General features: G+C 35.0%; 1 protein-coding gene across 1 annotated transcript in view; it reads right to left on the bottom strand.

Annotated features, from left to right (window-relative positions):
* The window catches only part of GALNT13 (polypeptide N-acetylgalactosaminyltransferase 13), a 519423-nt gene that overhangs the window by 60155 nt on the left and 437621 nt on the right, over window positions 1-21647 (bottom strand). Inside the window, exon 10 of the mRNA XM_084800140.1 lies at window positions 2400-2539. Within this exon, the coding sequence (XP_084656266.1) occupies window positions 2400-2539 (140 nt within the window). The remainder of the gene's footprint in view (window positions 1-2399; window positions 2540-21647) is intronic.

The following is a 21647-nucleotide window of genomic DNA, read 5'->3' as shown; positions in this document are numbered from 1 at the left end:
TGGCTAAGCAAAATTGAACTGAGGAGAGCTCATGTGGGGCACTTTTTATTTCCCTTGTTTTCCTTTGCTAACTTGATGGCCTCTTCACACCCCTGCATCAACTTTTAATTTTAGTACACTGGCTTTAGGGTAAGGTATTTTGTTTGTTTAATTTAACTTTGCATTCTTAGCATATAAAATAGACCTCAAAATTTATATAGTAAAATATTTTAGTGAGTATAATGTAGCTATTTTCCTTTATGTGCTATAGTAAAGGTATGAGATATTGTGCTGGGCTTCAATATTTATTTGAATCTTGACTTCAAAATTTCACTTCTTAAGTGACCTTTAAGCCAGTCACACAAATTTACATGTAATGGTTTCTTCATTAACTAAAAAGCAAGACAAAGCAAAGCCCAGATTGAGCAAGGTATTGTCATTTAAAAACAGTGAAATTAATGGAAACCACACTTGATTAACATAGTGAATAATTAGTTAGTTCTTCTTCCCAGGCATTGTAGCAGACACTCTAGCTTAGGTATCTGCCAAAACTGCATCCTGAATTCAAATGAAACTATGAGAGCCAGATATGAGCCTTGCCCTGGTTGCCTTGGGATTTTCCCCAATACACTATGCTATGTATGTACATTGCAAAGACAACGAATGAATCACTGTGAATTTTTTATAGATGATTCAAAACTAGCACATTATCTAGTGGAATTTGCCTGCACTAAATTTTACTTTTAAAAGAAGTCAATTACATTTGCTCTATTTGCTCAAAGCTTGAAATTAAAATTTTAATTTGGCTGTAAAAACTTTGTTTTGTCTAGTCAACTAAGTTCAAGAGTTTTCAGGAGTAGCCCAGTGGTTTCATTGAGTTTTACAAAGAGGTCCCCTCTTTGATTGTCTCACACCTTGGCCTCAATGGGAAGCAGTGATTTATTATCAGTGGTATTGAGAAACTTAGAATAACACTCAATATCAAGAACAGAAGCACTGCTCTCTTAAATAGCTAGACTGAGTTCCATGATCAATCAGTATTTCAATAAAACGACAGGTATATTAAACGCCACATGAGAGATTATCAGTGGTTTATTATGGCTTGTGTGAGAGTACTGTTCTTGTTTAAAATGCATTTTTATGCACTCTGAGCATAAACCTCTGTAAAATCAAATAACATGCATATATTATACACTAGAAAGAAACAGCGACAGTCTCCTCCCCATTAAAACAAAGTCAAAGCAGAACTAATTAGTGACTGAAGACATACATGTCAAATATTGTCAGTATTACTAAACATAAGACTTTTCATTACACGATGTATAGTAAGTACATGAAAACTAAGATTCTGTTAAAACAAAATAGATGCCTAGTGGATGAAAGATAAAACTTTGGTCAATCGTATATTGGGAAAGTCAATTCAAATTAGTCATCAAAAACTCTCAGCTTCTTTGGATTCAATCAAATTTTCTCCCATTATTTTCTTTCCATGCAAGTGAACAATAACCAAATATACTGAAATGAACCTGGATAGCTATTACATATTTTACTATTATTATCTACAAGATGATAATTAAAATATAAACATATTTATTGAATCAGAAACTAGTTCAATAGCAGGTAGGAAATTATCAATAAAGGAAAATATCACATTTTAAACATGTATATTATATGTATACATGTAGAATTATGAAGCCAGTTGTGTATTTTTAAGCAATGTATTTTGGAGATGAATGGTACAGACATATGAATGTTGAATGCATTTTACAACACTAAAATCCAACTTATGTATTTTATTTTTTCACTTATGAGCAAAAATTTTAAATGGTATTGGGGTTTATTGGTTTATTAATTGACTATTATCTATTGATTTGACTATTGGAGCAGTTGAAGAATCCATCTATCTCTATTGATCCAGACATTTAAGATAATTTATGAAATATAACTGATGATAAACTTTTCAGTCTTAGATTTTGTTTGGAAAATATATTTTATTGTTTAAAAATACATTATTGTATCAAAATTTGCGGCTACATAATTGTAGTGGTTTGCTATAATTTAAATACGAGTTTTGCTTTCAATCTAGAAAATATTAATGGTTATAATACTCAAAAGCAACACTTCTTTGAAGTACACAGAAAAAAATTAAGAGAATAAGTACATATGGCCAAAACACTGATGCCTGTTGGTAAAGAAATAATAAAATACCATTTGTTCAATCTTAAGCTTTCCCATACTTTCTCATTTCCCACATAGAAGACCTTCATAGTCCTTGAAAAACAATGAGAAGTCATTTAAAATAGATCCATTTAAAACCGTTGCAGTATTTTATTTGTAACATGAAAAAATTATTGAGTTCCTTAGAAATTGCTCCATTTGCAAAGTATATTTATAACTTAAGCAAAATAAATAATTCATACCTCACCAAGTGAGTAATAACGTCTTGGGATTTGAGAGTCCGGATAGATGTTTTCTAGGTACCAAGAAAAAGGCTTACACTTCAGATGTTCTCTCAGTGTTTTTCTGACTGACACATCTCCATAATCCACTTTGACAACACCTGGAATGTTTTAGAAAAACACAAATCAGTGTTGCTATCTTAGTGCTATTTCCATCTGTTTGCCTTACTATCAGCTTTCTTTGTAATTACATGAAACTCAATTGCATGTGCAGTTGCCACTAAACTCAGGCTTTCTTACCACTGACCAATTAGTACATTCAACAGATATAAGAGAAATATTTCTCTTATTGCTCATGAATTTTGAAGTTCAAATGTTTGCTGCAAAGTACTTGCCATTCTTAGGTTGAAGAAAATCATAAGCCAAATATAATTTAGTGTTTAATAAGCGAAGCTTAACTCAACTCTTTAATGTGTCTCTTTCTACTTAATGAAAACTTCATTGCTTTGTTAATGCTCATATTTTCCCTTTAGAGTCATTTATTCTCCATCAGTAGACTTTATGGGAAATTTATGTAAATACGATCTTCATAATGGACTCAACATATGCTCTGTTTTTCTTCTTGTACTTCTACCTAAGTTCCTATAGACTGTGCTCATTATTTATTGATTTTCTTCTCTCTTATGAGTCATCAGACATCACTCAAGGCCTTGGAAAATAAATAATTAAGTAAACATTTAGAAACTGGCATAAACAACGGACAAGAATGTATTCACATGGGTTTGTTTAAATTGTATAACTTTATTTCAGATGACAGCAGAGCACTTGAATTAAAATAGATATGTCACTAGTAATCATACAAAGATATTTTCTTTTAGACACAAAAACAGTCACCCTACAAATTTCTATATGAACCGTAAAACAGTCACATGATTTGTTCGTTGATTTAGACGATTAAATAATTATGTCAAGAGAGCAATTATTTCTTACATTATTTTGTAAATATGTCAATAATCAAGGCCAGTGACTGTGTATCAGATTTTGACATAATATAAATTCTAGTATTTGCGCTATTGTACCCACACTATGAGAAAAGTCTCATTAGCAACTGTAAAGGAAACAACAGTTGCCTAGACACCCAATGTCTGTGACAAACCCCATCATCACCGGGTCACAGCTTTCAAAAGCAACTACACACCAAATTTCACTGTCCACCAGCTCTACACCCTGTGTCTCTTGAGAATCTTGTCATTGTTGTAGAGCATTCTGATGGCACTCCAAGAGCAAAAGCAATTGTGTCCCAAAGAGATATTGAATATTTATAGTGGTCTCAGGACAGAAAATGTCATTCTTTTGTTTTTGTTTTCCAAGAGACAAATATCTGCCTTAAAATACTTTCATCCATAACTTCCAACCTGCAATATAATCTTGAAATAATGAGATTCAAAATGATGTCACATAGTGAAAAACTTATCAGTGAAAGAATGGCTGAAGGTAGTAAACATTATGACAGTTAAAATTGCATGAAACAGCCTGCAAGATTATAAAGAGATGCCCTCAAGTCTAGAAAGAAAACACGGAACCCTCCCAGGCTTTCATAGCAATATTCGTGTTCTAGGCTCTTTATTTTGTGCGTGTGGTAGATGAAGTGAACTGAAATGACCAATTTGATTACCACATTCTCATATTTCAGCACATTTATTATTGACCAGTAATGACTTCAGGATTTATTTTCCTAAGAAGATTTCATTAGTGGTTTTCTGATTAAAACTTAAGTGTGAAGATGTATTTGCATATCACTTTAGAATAGATCAGAGTGAGCACAAAGTGCTCACACTAAATTGGATTAGGGATGGGAATTAATAGATTATTAGGGAAAAAAATGCCAGCTTTACTCTCCTGGCTCATCGAAGCCACTTCTTTGCATTGGCATTGAAATTGGCTTAGTTTTGAACAATTATGGCAAATTAACTTCAGATATGCACACCACTGTGGTTTATCTCAAATATTTGGTAAGATATGTTTCCCTCTAGAGCAGTGGTTCTCAGTCTATGGGTGTGACCTTTTTGCAAACCTCTATGTCCAAAAATATTTACATCCCAACTCATAACAGTAGCAAAATTACAATTATTAAGTAGCAATGAAAATAATTTTGTGGTTAGGGATGTCACCATTAGGGAATTGCAGCGTTAGGAAGGCTGAGAACTCTACAGCCTTCCTTTTTCTACCTAGATATGAAATGCTACACAGCAACCAACAGGAGGACTCAGTAGACACTACAAGATCTTCACATTCTAAGAGCCTTCCAATTAGGTTGGATCATCTGACTGGGTCGGCCCAATAAACCATTTTAATTATGGGAATGCATTACTTGTGGTTATAAAGAAAGAACAGCTACAAACCTCTCCATCTCTGCGTCTCTCTACTGCAGGTGTAATAAAGGCCTTGTGTTCACTGGTGAAATTATAAGATAGCAGGACTTTCTGATGTCTACATGATTGCCTGACTAATATCAGTCACTGTGTTATAGAAACTGGTTGAAGATATTCAGAGTACTGTGGCTTGAAACAGCAACTCGCTTGTTTCCCAAAGGAGTTTGTCGAAATTGTTTCATTGTGATCTCTATTAAGCATTTCAAATTTGTCAAGACCAGAGTTGACTTTTCTGATCGCTTCATTGTCAATGTTCTCAATTTCCTTGATTAGTCCAAATATCTACCTATATCTCATGGCGAATTCTTAGAAGTAATTATTTTACACACACACACACACACACACACACACACACACACACACACACACACACACACACACAAACAAAGAAAAAGCAAACACATTTCTTTGATTACTACCTCTGTTTTTACCTTCACAGTATATCTGCTTTTTACTGCTTCTGTCCTGTCATAGACGCACCACTTCAGGAACTTCCTAAACCATTCCTACCATCTGAGATTTTTCTATTGATCATTTTTCATTACTACATGCATCTAAGATATTACATTTAATGAACAAATCAAATGCCATTTCCCAACTTAAAAGCTGTCAGTGATTTTTCCATCATAATAATTGGACATCTCCTATCATTCTCTGATATTCATCATGAAATGTTTCTTGTATATTTCTGTGAATTTATCATTTGAACCATATGACATTTATTATTGTCTTTGCTTCTCCTTGGAAGTATCGCTGTAGCTCGCAACCCAGCTTTATAATGATCTTTCTTTCTTTTTGGGATAGTGCTCAGAGAATTTTGTGTTGTTCTGTACTTTGTGCGTGTCTTTACTAAAACTTTATTCTTCCACACTCACCTTCATCCATTTTTCTAAGTGGATTACCTCCTCGCTTCCTCTTATCATTCCTGTCCATATTCTAGATCTCTCTATTCTTCAGATTTTCTCCACTGTACTCATTAGGAGTTAATAATACAATATGTTTCATATGATCATTGCCAATAAGAAATTTGGGTACACAGTTTCACCTGTGGAGCCTAAAGTACCCAAATAACAATATGCTGCAAATTACTGTGAATACTAGCTGCATACTAGAAAGTGCCTAATACCTTAACTGATATACAACCATACTTATTAAGTGGCTATAAATATTAGTTTCTTTTGCTGGCTTAGTATCAAATCTGCCTTCTGGCATGAATACGAGTTTTCATTGAGACACCATTCCTTCCTCATTTTTAACTTGTTTGGGGCAAGACTTCTTTCTCTCCCAGCAATTTTAGCTTCATATAGGTACACAGACTAAAGTTCCATCATCATGAATCCTTTTTAAAATGTACATCCTAGCTGAGATCATCCAGTCAGACCTTGGAGTTTGAATTCATACAAGCTTCCAGTGCATGTTTTTCAGGTGAGAATTTAAGTGGTACTTAAGGCAGTCAAGGCATACCATTATTCAAACTTAACATATACCTAGATCATGATTGGTTCAGCAAAGGGCCTCATAAGCACTCAAACAAGAAAAGAGAAGAAGAAAAGAAGAAAAAGTACATGAATAGAAAAGTCATTGGACTACTAGGATGTCAAAGTTCTATTTTGTCTGGACTGATAACTATAAAGATGAGTATCATGAAGCAATTGCACAAATAGGACTCATAGACTGACATCCACATAGTGTAGAGAAAATTTAATCCTGCAGCATGGCTACTCTGGCAAAGAACACAACCTAAGAGCTAGGTTTGTGTGATCTGGCTGGAATACAGACTTACCCTGAGTATATACCTTTAATCCCACTATATGGAATACACACCTTTAATCCCTCTGGCTGGAATTTAGCACACACCTTTAATCCCAAACAATGACTTTAAATGAGAGACAGATAAAGTGATGAATCAGAGAAAGATTTGACAGAATCAGTCAGAGACACAAAATGCCTAACTCTCAAGAGAAGATAAGGGGAAGGGAAGCTGCTTAGGAAAACAGGGAGAGCAGAGGGCTCAGGGAGACAGTAGAGTTAGGCAGTAGAGTACAATTGAGTACAGCTGAGTTCGTGGATTTCAGCAGTTTTTTCCAAGCAAATCAATTCAGTAAGAAGCCAGGAGAAGTTCTTCTGTGGGAGTTGGTTTCCGCTTCCCTCCACTAGGAGTCCGGTCTCATTAGAAGGTATCCTCCGCAGTCTCTATGACCTGTGCTACAAGGAATTTGACTAGAGTCACCCCTATATCCTCCCAGATGTCTACCCTCTGGTAGGTCTCCAGCCTGTCACAGAGATGCCTCTGCCTATGGTTTCTCTTCTCTCCACAGGCATTCTGTTTTTCCACTCCCACTCTTCCCAGATCTGATCTCCACCTTCATTTCTCTCTGCATTCCCTCTCCTCTTCAAACAGTTCTACTGTCTATTCTATGTCCCCTTCTGAGTGATATTTAAGCATTCTCCCTTGGGTCCTTCTTGTCATTTATTTTCTTTGGGTCTATGAATTGTAGTATATGTATCCTTTACAATATGGCTAAAATCTGCTTTTGAGTGAGTACATATCACGGGTATCTTTGCGGGTCTGGGCGTAGACAGGACCTAGGTGTCAGACACAGATATAGCCAGTGGGAATGCCAGGCTTTATGTGGGCATCCTAGTAAGGGTATCAGGGGCTGTCTGACATGGATTCTGTTGGCTGCTTTTTGAACTCCTCCCCCTGGGAGGACTACCTCTCTTGGCCACAGGGGAAGAAGACACACTTAGTCCTGATGCAACTTGATGAGACTGGGTGGGTTGGTGGGGGCAGGGCTCCCTTTCTCTGAGGAACATAGGAGGGGGAATGGGAGAAGAGGGAGTGAGGGTAGGACAAGGAGGAAAGGAGAGAGGGCACTATCATCAGTATGAAAGTGAGTAAATAAATTATTTGAAGAAGAAGAAAAAGAAGAAGATGATGAAGATGATGAAGATGATGATGAAGAAGAAGAAGAAAAAGAAGAAGAAGAAGGAGAAGGAGAAGGAGAAGGAGAAGGAGAAGGAGAAGGAGAAGAAGAAGAAGAAGAAGAAGAAGAAGAAGAAGAAGAAGAAGAAGAAGAAGAAGAAGAAGAAGAAGAAGAAGAAGCAGCTCAGAGAAGTCAGTTTGAATAAGTCTGCCTGGAGTGGAGTTTTGAGCCAGAACAACTGAGTTAAACCAGCCAGCCAGAGATTAGGAAAAAGCTAGAAAGGGTGAGCATATCTAGCAGTAAGTCTCAGAGGCTGAAAACATTCTAGGCCTAGGTTATCAGACAGAGTCTAGAAACTGAAGCCTTCAAGGTCTGAGCTTGTGGAAGATTAGATTATCTGGTGGAGGCTAGAGGATTCCAGGCCGATCCCAAGGGATAGTTAGATAGAAATGAGAGGGCTCAGCTCTAGCCATGTATTCATAAAGTTTCAGGAGGTTCACATTTCATCCCCTCCTCTTAGGAAGTAAAAGCAACATTTACAATGCTGGAATAAGAAAAATCAACATATATCTCCACAGGCATACCTGTCTAGCCACAATCACACATGTGTGTGCACATGCTTGCACACACACACACACATACACACACACATGAAAAAAGAAGGGAGAGAAGAAAGGAGGGGAGAGGAGCAGAGAAGAGAAGAGAAGAGAAGAGCAGAGGAGAGGAGAGGAGAGGAGAGGAGAGAAGAAGTCACAGTACCTATGGAGATTACATTCTGCCAAAGTAGCATATAGAAAGTAGCACAGAAACAAAAATACACACTTTGGTAAAACTGAGCTAAATAGACTAAGATAAGAACAAGAAAATTATTGCTGCTTGTTTCTTAATGAATTACTACTTTTAAAAGAATTCCAATGAGGTTTTCAAAAACTCTGAAAAGGATTTAACAATAAAATAAAAATTGAGTTAAAGGGGAACTAGAGATTTGCATACTTCATTAATAAGTAAATGATAACACATATAGGTAAGCATTTAATAATTTTTAATTAAAATATAATTATATCATTTCCCTTCAGTTATTTTCCTCTAACCTCTGACATGTATCCTTCTTGCTGTCTCTCAAATGTATTTTCACACACACACACACACACACACACACACACACACACACACATGTATGCGTATACATATATATGTAGTGGATGTAAACATGTCTTTGTTTTGATCCTAAGTGTGGCAAGTGAAACAGACTTGTGTGAGGGTGCGAAGTGTTTTTCTGCTGGAGACAGACGTTTGAGAGAATGATTAACCACCAGAAGAGGAACTGCCTCTTGGCGGGGCATGGTCTTCGCCAACTGATAAACATCCTATTACAGACTCTGAGAGGAATATATATATATATATATATTATTTTTTTCCCCAAAACAAGAGCTTTGACAGTTTTATCATGACATTTCCCATTGTTTGGCTATTCATCTCTCCTCTTCAAGATACTCCTAGAAGAACCACTCTAGAGAACACTTTGAAATTCTGGATTCCTACTGCTGCTTCTGAGTTCCAGCTGCTGTGGCTGTAGTCATCTTTGCTGACTTGAAGGTTTGCTGTTTAACAGGCCTGCTGGAATCTTGCCAACCATGCCTGTGGAATTGCTGCAAGGAACTGAGTCTAAAAATTTCTACCTCTCCTGTTTCCATGAACCTCTTTTCCCTCCTATTTAGGGTAGGTGGGTTGGAAGGGAAGTATACATAGAAAACAACATTTTATTTTGTTATTTACAGTGAAAAATTACTCCCAGTAGCTTTCTGAATAAACATTTTTAGTTTCTTCTCCACAAATGAAAAACAGAAAAGGATATTTTAAAGCCTACTAATGATTATTCTATCTTACAGTTCTTAGAAATATATATATATATATATTATATCTGAGGTTTGCTTGGAATTCTGGGTGTTATCATGTAGTACATGATACTTCCCATGTAGTACACTTTGATTTATCCTTTCACTGTCCTTGTGCAAACGACTCAGGTTTCTGAATGTTCAAGATGTTACAATACATCCCTGAAATAGCATGTTGATTGTTTCAGGGATAATTCAGTGACTATATCTTTAATTTATAATTCCCTTCTACTACCAAAATTTTAGTCTAGTGCCTATAATAGATTGTTCCTAGCACCTGATGATACATAATATACAAGTATCAGAAAATGTTTCAATTTATTTAAGTCTGGATCATATTCATACTCAAAAACTAGGACAGGTCTTGAGGCTGAGTTTTCCAGGTCATCACCTCAAAATTCAATTCAACTTATTAATAAAGATTTAGTATTCAATGAATTGATGGTATAAAAACATGGATGTATACAAAGATCAATTTGATATCAGTTGAGGTAAATGAATTACAAAATTAGCTGTCTCTAGAAGAGGTCTCTTTCAGCACCTTTTGGGCAGGGCTCCTCAGTCATCAGCATGAGCAGATGGCATGCTTTCAATCCACTGATAACTCAGAGGGAATACTAACATGCTACCAATGCTGCTAATCTAACTGTGATCATGCTGGTCTTCATTTTGTTTTTACTTTTACTTTCATAGAAAGGAACAGTTTGCATATAAATTCTGTATTAATTTTCCTGTTTCTTAAAATTAGTTTTAAAGTTTATATATAATTTCAAATAATACTAAAACACAAAGTAGGTATAATAAATTTAAACATAAACTATATATGCCATGATTAACCTTACAGTAATGTTTACAGGCCTATTCTATATATATTTGAATAAATAGACACAACTTTCCTTGGAATATATATTATTTGCATGCACAGCATGCTCTTTTTCTAAAATAACATGTTATTAACACTTTTCCAAGTCAACCAAGATCTACTGTAAAAACACAGAATGTCCTAGGTTATATTAAGAGTTTAATTATAATATTTTTATTCACATGTATCAACACACATATTAATGGTGTTCAGCACATGTATATAGTAAGGACTGATGAAATCTAGCTTCAGCTTTTGTTCCTTTATGTTCCCAACATCTGCGAGGATTTTTAATGCTGCAACTACAAGCTGGTTTACAGGTTAATCATAATTACCTCTTTCACCAGTCATATTGTGGTAGTTTAAATAAGAATAACTCCTGAATGCTTAGTCATCAGGGAGTGGTTCTTCTTGAAAGATTAGGTGTTGTGGTCTTGTTGAAGAAAATGTTCACTGGGGTAAGTGTTGAGTCTTCAGAGGCTCAAGCTGGGCCCTCAGTGTTTCTCTCTTCCTGCAGATCCAGAGGGATAACGCCTAGCTTGCTCTGCAGAACCACTACTGCCTGAGAACCGCCATGCTTCCTGCCATGATGGAAATGGACTCAACCTCTATAAGAAAGCCTCGATTACATGCTTCTCTTTATGAGACTTGTGGTGTCTCTTCACAACAGTAAAACACTAGTAATTGAACCTTAAATGTTTCCAATTTTACACTTTACAGTCAAGAAATTTTTTGTAAGTCTCTATAATACCCTTGATTATTTATAAGAATCATTTCTAAAAGAAAAATATTATGATGGTTTATGTACTGACTTTAGGCTGTAGTGTCTGACATTTGAAGCTTCATTGAACCGTAAACTAAAGACTACTTGAAAAAGGCACTCCGTGCTGAAGGTGTAATTTTGTGATTCTTCCCTAAAGTACAACCACCTTGTACTTTTATGTTATACTGCGTTTGTGTTAGTTACCATTACAAGTAATATAGAAAATAACTAAAAGACTATGGAAGAATTTGCAGTTACATGATGACTCTGTGTTGTTTCCTGTCTGGAACTTGAGCATATGAAGTTTGGTGTCCACAGGAAGCTTCAGACTCTATCCTCAGAGACACAATGGGAAGTGTGCCAAGACAGTTTCCCTACAAAACATGAGCTGTTTTAATTTATTCTTTAACTTGCCAATTTCACTTGACAGACAAGGACGGCATATCATTATTATTTTAAATTTCCATAATTTAAAATGACAACATGATTTTGAAGTAATGAGGGACGCTGAGCTAAGGTAGTTAAAACGATTGCCGCCAAGCCCAAGAACCTGAGTTTGATCCCGCAAATCCACTTGTAAGAGGACATTCTCCCACAAGTACTTCTCTGTAAATGGGGGACATGCTATCGTACTTGCATGCACCCTTTCTTTTTGTTGCTTCTGGCCTTTACATTGGTTTACAAATGCGTTTATTGTCTGTGTATCAAAACTGCCCAAATGTACCTTCTCTAATTTTAAATATTTCACCTTATATTTTCTTAATATTAATTGGTTTCCTTCAGTAAAAATATGACAATATGCTTGATCAAAAATAAAGTCGTTTGAATAATTTATTTTACTTATTTCTAAATTGTTATGTATATATAAGAAATAACATAGAAATTGATCATAATTTAACAGAAATAATAAGGGAAACGTGCTAATATGTGTTGTGAATAAATAAAGGCATGCTTGTCAAGAATTCAGAATACTTCTGTATTAAAAATAGTAAGAAACCTAAATATTTTATATATTTCTTGATATTCTATAACTAATTAGACCAAAAATAAAACATTAGTCACTTATACATGAATTCATTAGAAAAAAACTTTTGTAGAAACTGTAATTTTTATAAGATTTTCAAATTTTTTTCATTATCAGGTTTCCCTTACTTTAATGAAACTACAAAAATGTCAGAGAATTCATCATAGTTTTTTTGTTGATGAGTCTATTTCCACTCAGATCCTTGAATAGTGTTTAATGGAGGAATTTTGACAACTATGATCTTGTCTTTTTTTTCCATACATGCATATATATATGAGTCACGTGTGTAAATATTTACGTTGATGGCAGAATTTATCTTAGCATTTACTATAAGTGAGTTATTACAGAGTAATAGTTGTGTATATTTACATTATTTGGATATGTGTGTAGATATTTAAAAAGAAAGACATCTATATAAAATTTGGCTCCAAAGCATTAGTTAATCTCATTAACAAAGGCCATAACAGCAATTCTAAATACTTTTTAAATTTTTCATCAATTTATTCTACATTTAGAAAGTACTTTTTTCTGCTAGGCCAATAAAGCAATCTTGTTGCTTTTGAATTATGTATTGTTAGGAAAAATATTCAGGAAGTATATAATAAATATGTTGCAATACTTTTCCTAAGGTTTTGTGTTATTTGACATCTCAATACAAATCAAAGAAGAGAAACTATACACTGTCAATTTTTGACTATACTGATGTATAGATGTAGTAAGGATTTGGCAATGGAAGCATAGTAATATTTAGAAAAGTTTATGGAACAATGAAAAAATTTAATATGTACAAATTGATTAATGAAAATGTAGACAATGTTGGTTAACAAGAAACTAGTTATTTTGTTAAAGGATGTATCCGACTCGGTCTTATATTGGGCATATAATGCTGAGCAAGTCACATAACATCAGAAGTCCTAGACTCCTACTCTACTGAATCACATGAAGCTGCCTTATCTTTTGAGTATTGTGATAACTGAATGGAGAAAAACATAATCAATGCATGATGCAAATGTGCACAAAATGTTACCATTTCTGTTTGCTAGAAGAGGTACAACATTTCCAACAGCAAAGTGAGCCCACTGCATTCTGAGTCTGCGTACTGCTGTGGTACATCAGATAAACGGTGTAGGAAATCAACCATCTTTTTAGCCCCAATGCCCTTTCAGTGAGAAGTATAACATACATCACTCTCAAGACTTCTCAGAGTTGTGTTTCTGCAGACATCACAGACAGTCTCAATGCAAGCATTATCTTTAACGCCGGAGTACCACTGGAAATGAGGCTCAATCTGCACTCCCAGTGCAAGTGCCTGTTCTCCTGCCTACACTGTGCACTGAGGTGATGATGGCACACGTGCCACATTTAACAAAGAAAAGCACAAATTGCGTAATCACAGTCTCAATGTAGATACTACACTATGAACAGCCAGAATAAGATTTTTTTTTCCTATATTGCTCACGAAGAACATGTTGATTGTGCTCTGAGCAAATAATTGTAAAATTTATTCTTGCCTCTGTTGTCAACCATTTTTTTCATCTGCCCTAAGCTGTTATAAATGAGTGAGCTGGAAAAGGCTAAAGAAGAATCATTAGTCACCCCTGGGGACACTGCACTGCTGCTATGGTACAATCAGTGACAACAACTTCAATAAGCACAAGCTTAATGTATCCTTTCTGTGAATGGTAGAGTGGCACTTCTCTCCTGTATATTCCCTGATAAAGAATTGACACTAAAATCAAAGCAAAGATTGCTTATTGTGTACAAAAGGTGTGGTTCTCATGTCAGATTCAACATTGCTCGGTATGAGGACATTTTTGCAGTTCCTAAATAAAGTCAATATCCGGTCAGGATGAAAAAAATAAAGTGTGTGCTTCACTATTATTATGTAAAACTATTCTCCTACATAATTCTTTATTTCTCTATCTAACAGAATGTCTCTCTTTTTTAAAATCTTAAACTTTTTTTTATATAACACTACTCATACAGAACTATATTTTCATGTAATCTAAGAAAAATCTTTTTGCACAGAAAGATAATTTGGTCAGGTGAAAGGTAAGGAAATATATGAATATCGTATATAATCTTTGTTTGGGTAAGGCTTGATTTGTCTATAGAATAGGGAAATATTTATAATTATAAAATAGCTGGGCACCTAGCAATTTAGATTCTAAAGAACATCAAAAGTGGTCTTTTAAATTCATAAATTAGTAAGTGTTGATTTTCATTTTCTTACGTTATTTTTTCTATCCTTTGACATTGCCTGTTGCAAAAGGTTAATATATCAAAATCATTGGTCAGAAGATGAAAAGGGCAGGTGTTAAAAAATTTCAATGCTCTAAAAATTGATCATTAGAGTCATTATTAAATCACAAATTGCGTGGAAACTGTAATTATTTGTGTTATTAGTGACCTTTTATGGATGAAAGATTTAAGGCTCAGAAGATGAAAGTGCATATAAAAATGCCTGTGATTCCTCGCTCTATGAAAGTACTCTGAGTGTCTCACCGTCTCATAGATTCTCCCTGTTTTTTACTCTGTCATACGCTGTGCTAGAGGACAGTGGACAGGATACTAAACAACAGCCATGCATATTTTTTTACCCTTTGGATAATCAATCTACCAACACTAATGAAAATGAACATACATGAAATTATAAATATTCTTGAAAATGTACAGAGTATGTTGAGAATAGAATCTTTAAGTGATGGTTTAGGACAGGTAGATCAGCATTTTTTGAAGGAAGGGTCATCTGGAAGCACATAAGATGAGACAGATGTTAGCCATTCTGATGGGTATAAGGTCAAATCTCAGAGCATTTTGATTTGCATTTCTCAGATGACTAAGGACATTGAGCATTTCTTTAAGTGTTCTCAGCCATTTAATATTCCTCTGTTGAGAATTCTCTGTTTAGTTCTGAGCCCCATTTCTTAACTGGGTTATTTGGTTTGGTGGCGTTTAATTTTTTGAGCTCTTTATATATTTTGGATATTAGTCCTTTGTCAGGTGTAGGGTTGGTGAAGATCTTTTTCCTAGTCTGTAGGCTGTTGCTTTGTTCTGCTGACAGTGTCTTTTGCCTTACAGAAGCTTCTCAGCCTCATGAGGTCTCATTTATTAAATGTTGACTTTAGAGCCTGAGCTGTTGGTGTTCTGTTCAGGAAGTTGTCACCTGTACCAATGAATTTCAGAACTCCCCCACTTTTTCTGCTAACAAATTTAGTGCCTCTGGTTTTATGTTGAGGTCTTTAATCCACTTGGGCTTCAATGTTGTACATGGTGATAAATATGGGTATACATGCATTTTTCTACATGTAGACATCTAGTTAGTCCAGCATCATTTGTTGAAGATGCTATGCTTTTTCCATTGAATAGATTTGGCTTCTTTGTCAAAATTCAAGAATCTATAGGTGTGTAGATTTATTTCTGGGTCTTTGATTTTGTTCTATTAATCAAATAGCCTATTGTCAGTACCATGTTGTTTTAATTACCATTGCTCTATAGTACAGCTTGAGATCATGGATGGAGATTCCTCCAGAGAATCTTTTATTGTACAGGATTGTTTTAGATATTCTGTGTTTTTATGTTTTTGAACATGATGTCTTTTAAATTTTGTGTGGATAATTTGATAGAGATTGCATTGAATCTGTAAATTGCTTTTGGTAAGATTGCCATTTTTACTATGTTAATTCTCCTGATCCACCAACAAGGGAGATATTTCTATCTTCTGATGTCATCTTCAATCTTTTCTTTAGAGAACTGTATTTTTTCAAACACATCTTTTACTTGATTGGTTAGAGTTACTACTAGATACTTTATATAATTTGTGGTTATCGTGATGGTGTATTTACCCTATTTCTTTCTCAACATGATTTCATGTGTATAGAGGAAGGCTACTGAGATTTTTGAGTTAATTTTGTATCCAGACACTTTGCTGAAGGTGTTTATCAGCTGTAGGAGTTCTCTGGTGGAATTTTTGGGGTCACGTATGTATACTAGCTTATCATTGTGAATAGGGATAATTCACGTTCCTCCTTTCCCCTTGATCAGAATGACTAAAATGAAAAACTCAAGTGACAGCACATGCTGACAAGGATGTGGAGAAAGGGGAACACTCCTTCATTACTGGTGGGAGTGAAAAATTGTACAACCACCTTGGAAATCAATGTAGCACTTTCTCAGAAAACTTGGAATAGGATACCTCAAGACTCAGCTATTCTACTTCCTTGTCATATGCCCAGAAAATGCTCTACCACACAACAAGGACATGTTTACAACCATGTTCATGGCAGCCTTATTCATAATAGCCAGAATTTGGAAACAACTTAAATGTCCGTCAGTCGAAGAATGGATAAAAAAAAAAACCTGTGGTACATTTACACTATGGAATACTGCTCAGCTATTAAAAACAAGGAAATCCTGAAGTGTTCAGGTAAATGGATGGAATTAGAAATACTCGTCCTGAACAAATTAACCAGACCCAGAAAAATACACAGGGTATATACTCACTTACAATTGGACACTAGTCCAGCAAGGATTTCCCCTGAAATTCTTCACTTACCAGGAGATTGGGATAGATTACTGGGACTTCCTAGTGTAACTCCAGGAGAGAGAGGTAAGGTAGAATGGGGAAAATAGAAGGGTTGAGAGGGTCCTAAAAACCTATATGATCATCAAGACTGGAAGATCTGGACCCAGGGTGGTTGCTCAAGCTTCTATACCAACCAAGTGCAATGCATGCAGTAAACCCAGACCCCGTATCCAGATCTAGCCAATGGACAGCACATTCTCCACAGCTGTGTAGAAAGCATGGACTAACTCGGACATGAACTCTGATGACCCCTATTTGACCAATTCCCCTTGGTGGGGAGGCCTGGTGACACTCAGAGGAAGGGTAAGCTGGCTACCAGGATGAGATCTGATAGGCTGTGATCATGTGGTGGGTGAGGAGGTCCTCTTCTGTAACAGACCTAACAGAGGGGAACAGGATGAAAAAGGGAGGAAGGGAGGAATGGGAAGATGCAATCTGAATAAATACTTGAATAAAATAATGGAATGGAATGGAATGGAATGGAAAAGGAGATGAAATAGATGGGGCAGGGAGAATTAATACAACCTATTTTTTATAGGTTTTATTAAATAATTTTCTTTTTTACATATACACTTCTTTTTTTACACATATATATAATAAACTGCCTATAGCAAGAAGAATCATGACACAATCAGGAATCATATAAATGTTACATTTTTAGTGTTTTGGTTATTTGTATTTGACAGCTTGAAGAAAACATCTTTTCTATATTGGTGCATCTAAAATTCTGAATGTAAATCAATATCTATCATATCTTGTCAATATCAACTTAAAACATCTATCTACACCTAAAAACATCTTAACCTCTAAACAACTAAGCTGAATTTTAAAAATAAACTATCTTTTCTTCAACCCCATCAGAGACTTGAGAAGGAATAAAATTGAGTGTATCGGGCGTGCAGGTTAGTAACTTTCCAAATGAGAAGATGACAGAGACAATTTGCTACTTAATAGTGACTCCAAACTCTCTATAATGTTGGAGCATCATCTTCAGCCTTCTGGCCCAATATATCTGACAGACATATTTGTGAGGCAGGAATTATTGAGGACTTGCTTATTCTGTATTGGCAGAGCTTGGATGTTGACTCTGCCTGCATCCAAGCTTGCCCTTTTTTAGGCAAAATTCTGTTTGCAATAAAAATGAAGACATTTTGCCCAGTGGCTTTTTTTCTACATTTGAAGCCATCTCTATGAGGAGATTCTGTAATTCTTATCATCCTTTGTGAGGTAGGATGGGTGTTGCCAGAAGTTAACCTGTCTCAATCTCAGTGAATATTTAAAATAATAAAAACATTTTAAAATGCCATATTCTGTATGTCTCTGAGGTTTTTGAAGGCCTTATATAACTATTTTACTTTATCTTTCTATAGAATTATATCTATCTGTTGCACCTAAGATGTATATATTCTTGTGATAAAAATAGACTAGTAATTGATATGATCATGATTTGATCAACAAACAATTAACTTGTATGAGTTATTTATCCTAAACAGCCTGCAATAGGACTTTCAAAGTATTAGACATAAACCTTGTATTATAACTGAGTTATATGGGTACAATACCTCATATTAGAGTAGAAATATATGTAATGTGTGTTAAGAATAATATCAAATGTAAATTCTATACCACTGAATCTAAAATTAAACTTATTTTGCATCTATATACAAAATTCTATATCAGTGAATTATAAATAACCTTGTGAGTTATTTTCAATGAGAGTTGGTTAGTTATCATTGATCTTATCTAGAGAGGAAAAACAAGGGTGGATTCAGGGATGCCTCTCTTTTCTTTTATCTTCCATTCTTAGGTTTGGAGATAGGGGTTGAAAAGAAAGAAGGGGGAATATAGAAATAGATAGGGAAGATAGAAAAAAAGTAGGTTAGTGATACAACCTATTTATAATGTATAAGAAAAATGGTGATTAAGGAAAATAATGTTTCTTTGGCTATTAACAAGAAAGTTATACTTCTTTATACCTAATTGCTTATTATTGTCCCGAGGGAAAGACACACATGACAAGGCATCTAGTTAAAAGCCCCCAGTGAACTAAAGGCTTCAGTAATTATGTCTGCAAGGAGCAAAATTCTAACAATATTCTCACAACACTGTAAGCATAACCCTTTTCTACCATTATAGGAGATCTTCTCTGTAAACTTGGCTGTATCTGGAACCAACTAAAACCCAAATAGCTGGGCACATGTGTGAGGGATTTTTTTTGATTGGATGCTTGGGGAGTGGAAAGATTCACTCTCAGTCTAGATCCTTTGAGGTCAAGACCCACCTTGAATCTGGACCACATCTTCATGTGGCAGCCCTCGTGAAAGGACATAGAAGAAGGAAGTGTGTGCTCTTTGCCTGCTTGCCCTAACTCTATGAGATTATCCTTTACTGGCGTTAGAACATACTCCTTCAGGATTCAAAAGTATTCTGAAGATAAGCTGAGACATCCAGCTTCAATGACCAAACAACTGCTGGAGTCTGGACTTTCCTAGAATACTTGTCTGTTTGTGTGTGTGTGTGTGTGTGTGTGTGTGTGTGTGTGTGTGTGTGTATGTGTGTGTATACACATATATGTAATATTTATATGTGTATCTGTGATGTGTATATGTATTATGGTATATATATGTTTGAATATATATATATATATATATATATATATATATATATATATATATATATATCAGTTTTGTTATATTAAAGAACCATGACTAATATATCCAGGTAGACTAGTTAGACCACTAGAACAATAGCATATTTATTAAATACACTGAGAACTCTACACTCTGAACACACACACACACACACACACACACACACACTCATACACATACACACCAATACACACACACACACACACACACACACTGATACACACATATATGTGTATATATAGTGCTTCAGACCCAAAGTGATTGAGATGGTAAGCATTCATATTTGAGATGATAGTCTCTCAATCTTTTAAGCTAACAACTTTGTGGGTCCTTATTATACTTCAGTAGATAAATAATATGGTACCATACTGGGTCATTTCAGATTTTAAATGTCTTCCCTTGATACAGATAGTAGTATGTCTTTTACTATGTTGTACAATTACAAAGGAAACTAAAGGAATATTATGAAAAAATTAGAAAGTTTTTAGGCAATCATTTAATGTTTTAACATATTTTTAAAACTTTACAAGTGGAAATTATGGAAATAATTGACATAAAATATTTCAACCAGGTGTTATACAACTTTCTCCCTAATAATAGTTATACTAACATCTAAAAAAGTATTAAGCCCAAAACCAGAGAAGCGGAGACATTTATTATAAACTACTGTGCAGGCTAAAATTATGTCAACTTGACATACAAACAGTTATATGAAAGGAGGGAACCTCAATTGAGAAAATGCCTCCATAAAGTCCAACTGTAATATTTTCTTTTTATTAGTAACTGATGGGGGTGGGCCCAGCACAATGTGGGCGGTACTATACCTGCAATGGTAGTCCTGGGTTATAGAAGAAAGCAGGCTGAGCAAACCTCGAAGATCAGGCCAATAAGCATCACCTTTTCTTAGGGTTCCTCCAGGTTCCTGCCCTGTTTGGGTTCCTAGCTTCCTTCAATGATGAACAGAAATATGGAAGTGTAAGCCAAATAAACCCTTTCCCCACGAACTTGCTTTTTAGTCCTGGTGTTTTGTCACAGCAACAGGAACTCCAATTAAGACACCTACATTTATGTAGTCCAGACCCATCATAGGCTAGTCATGTGAGTATTGATGTTATTTTACTCCTGAGGATATAGTAACTATAATAATTTTAACTATTTTATGGTATCATAAAGTTATAAATAAGATTATATGCTCAAAATAACTGTATCCAAATGCAAAGAAGAAACTTAACATATACCATTTCAAAAGTCTACAATTGCCTCTTTCTAGTTACTTATGCAGCCCAGGAAAATAATCTAATAAGGGACTACATTACCATTTGCAGTTGACTGCAGTTTTCAATGGAAATGAAACATATTTTCATTTAATTATACTCTTTTTACTAGATTAGGGAAATTTTAAATTTATTTTTCAGTGAATTCAGTCATAGATTTAGATGCTTAAAACTTTATTCCACAGTCATAAAGTATGATGTTAGCAGTGACTTTGACATACATATCTTTTATTACACAGAGGCACAATCCTCCTAGTCCTACTGTCTTTGGGATTATTGGCAGGAAGTCATGTTTGACTTCTGTGAAAGTACTTTCCTGCATCTATTGAGATGGTCATGAAAATTTTGTCTTCAAACACAGGTGTGACAATTATCAAACCATTCAGAAATCTCTGAGGTAATGCCAACTTGATTTTGGTGGGTGTTATTTTTACTATTTCATTTTTTGATAGGTTCACAAAATTACATCAACCCACACACACACATACACACCATTTTTCCTGAAAAACCTACCCTTATATTTCTCTTTGCTCTCTTTCATCTTCATAACCTCTTTTTTCATTCACTGTTGTTACATGGATATATACATATAATTAATACACACACACACACACACACACACACACACACACACACACACACACACACACACACACACCCTGTTCAGTCTGCACTACCATTACTCCTATGTATGATTTCAGGGATGTCCATTTGGTATTGGATAATCAACTAGAGTTCTCACTTCAAGGGAACTTTATTTTTAATGCTCTCAGCATTCCTTAATTGCTTATAGTTCTTTCTTTAGAGTTGACACCTCATTCACTTTCCCTCTTCAATATTAACATTCCTACTGGTA

The sequence above is a fragment of the Acomys minous genome (assembly GCF_964271855.1).
Source record: "Acomys minous genome assembly, chromosome: 10".
NCBI lineage: Eukaryota > Metazoa > Chordata > Mammalia > Rodentia > Muridae > Acomys > Acomys minous.
This window is presented reverse-complemented; position numbering and strand designations above follow the sequence as displayed.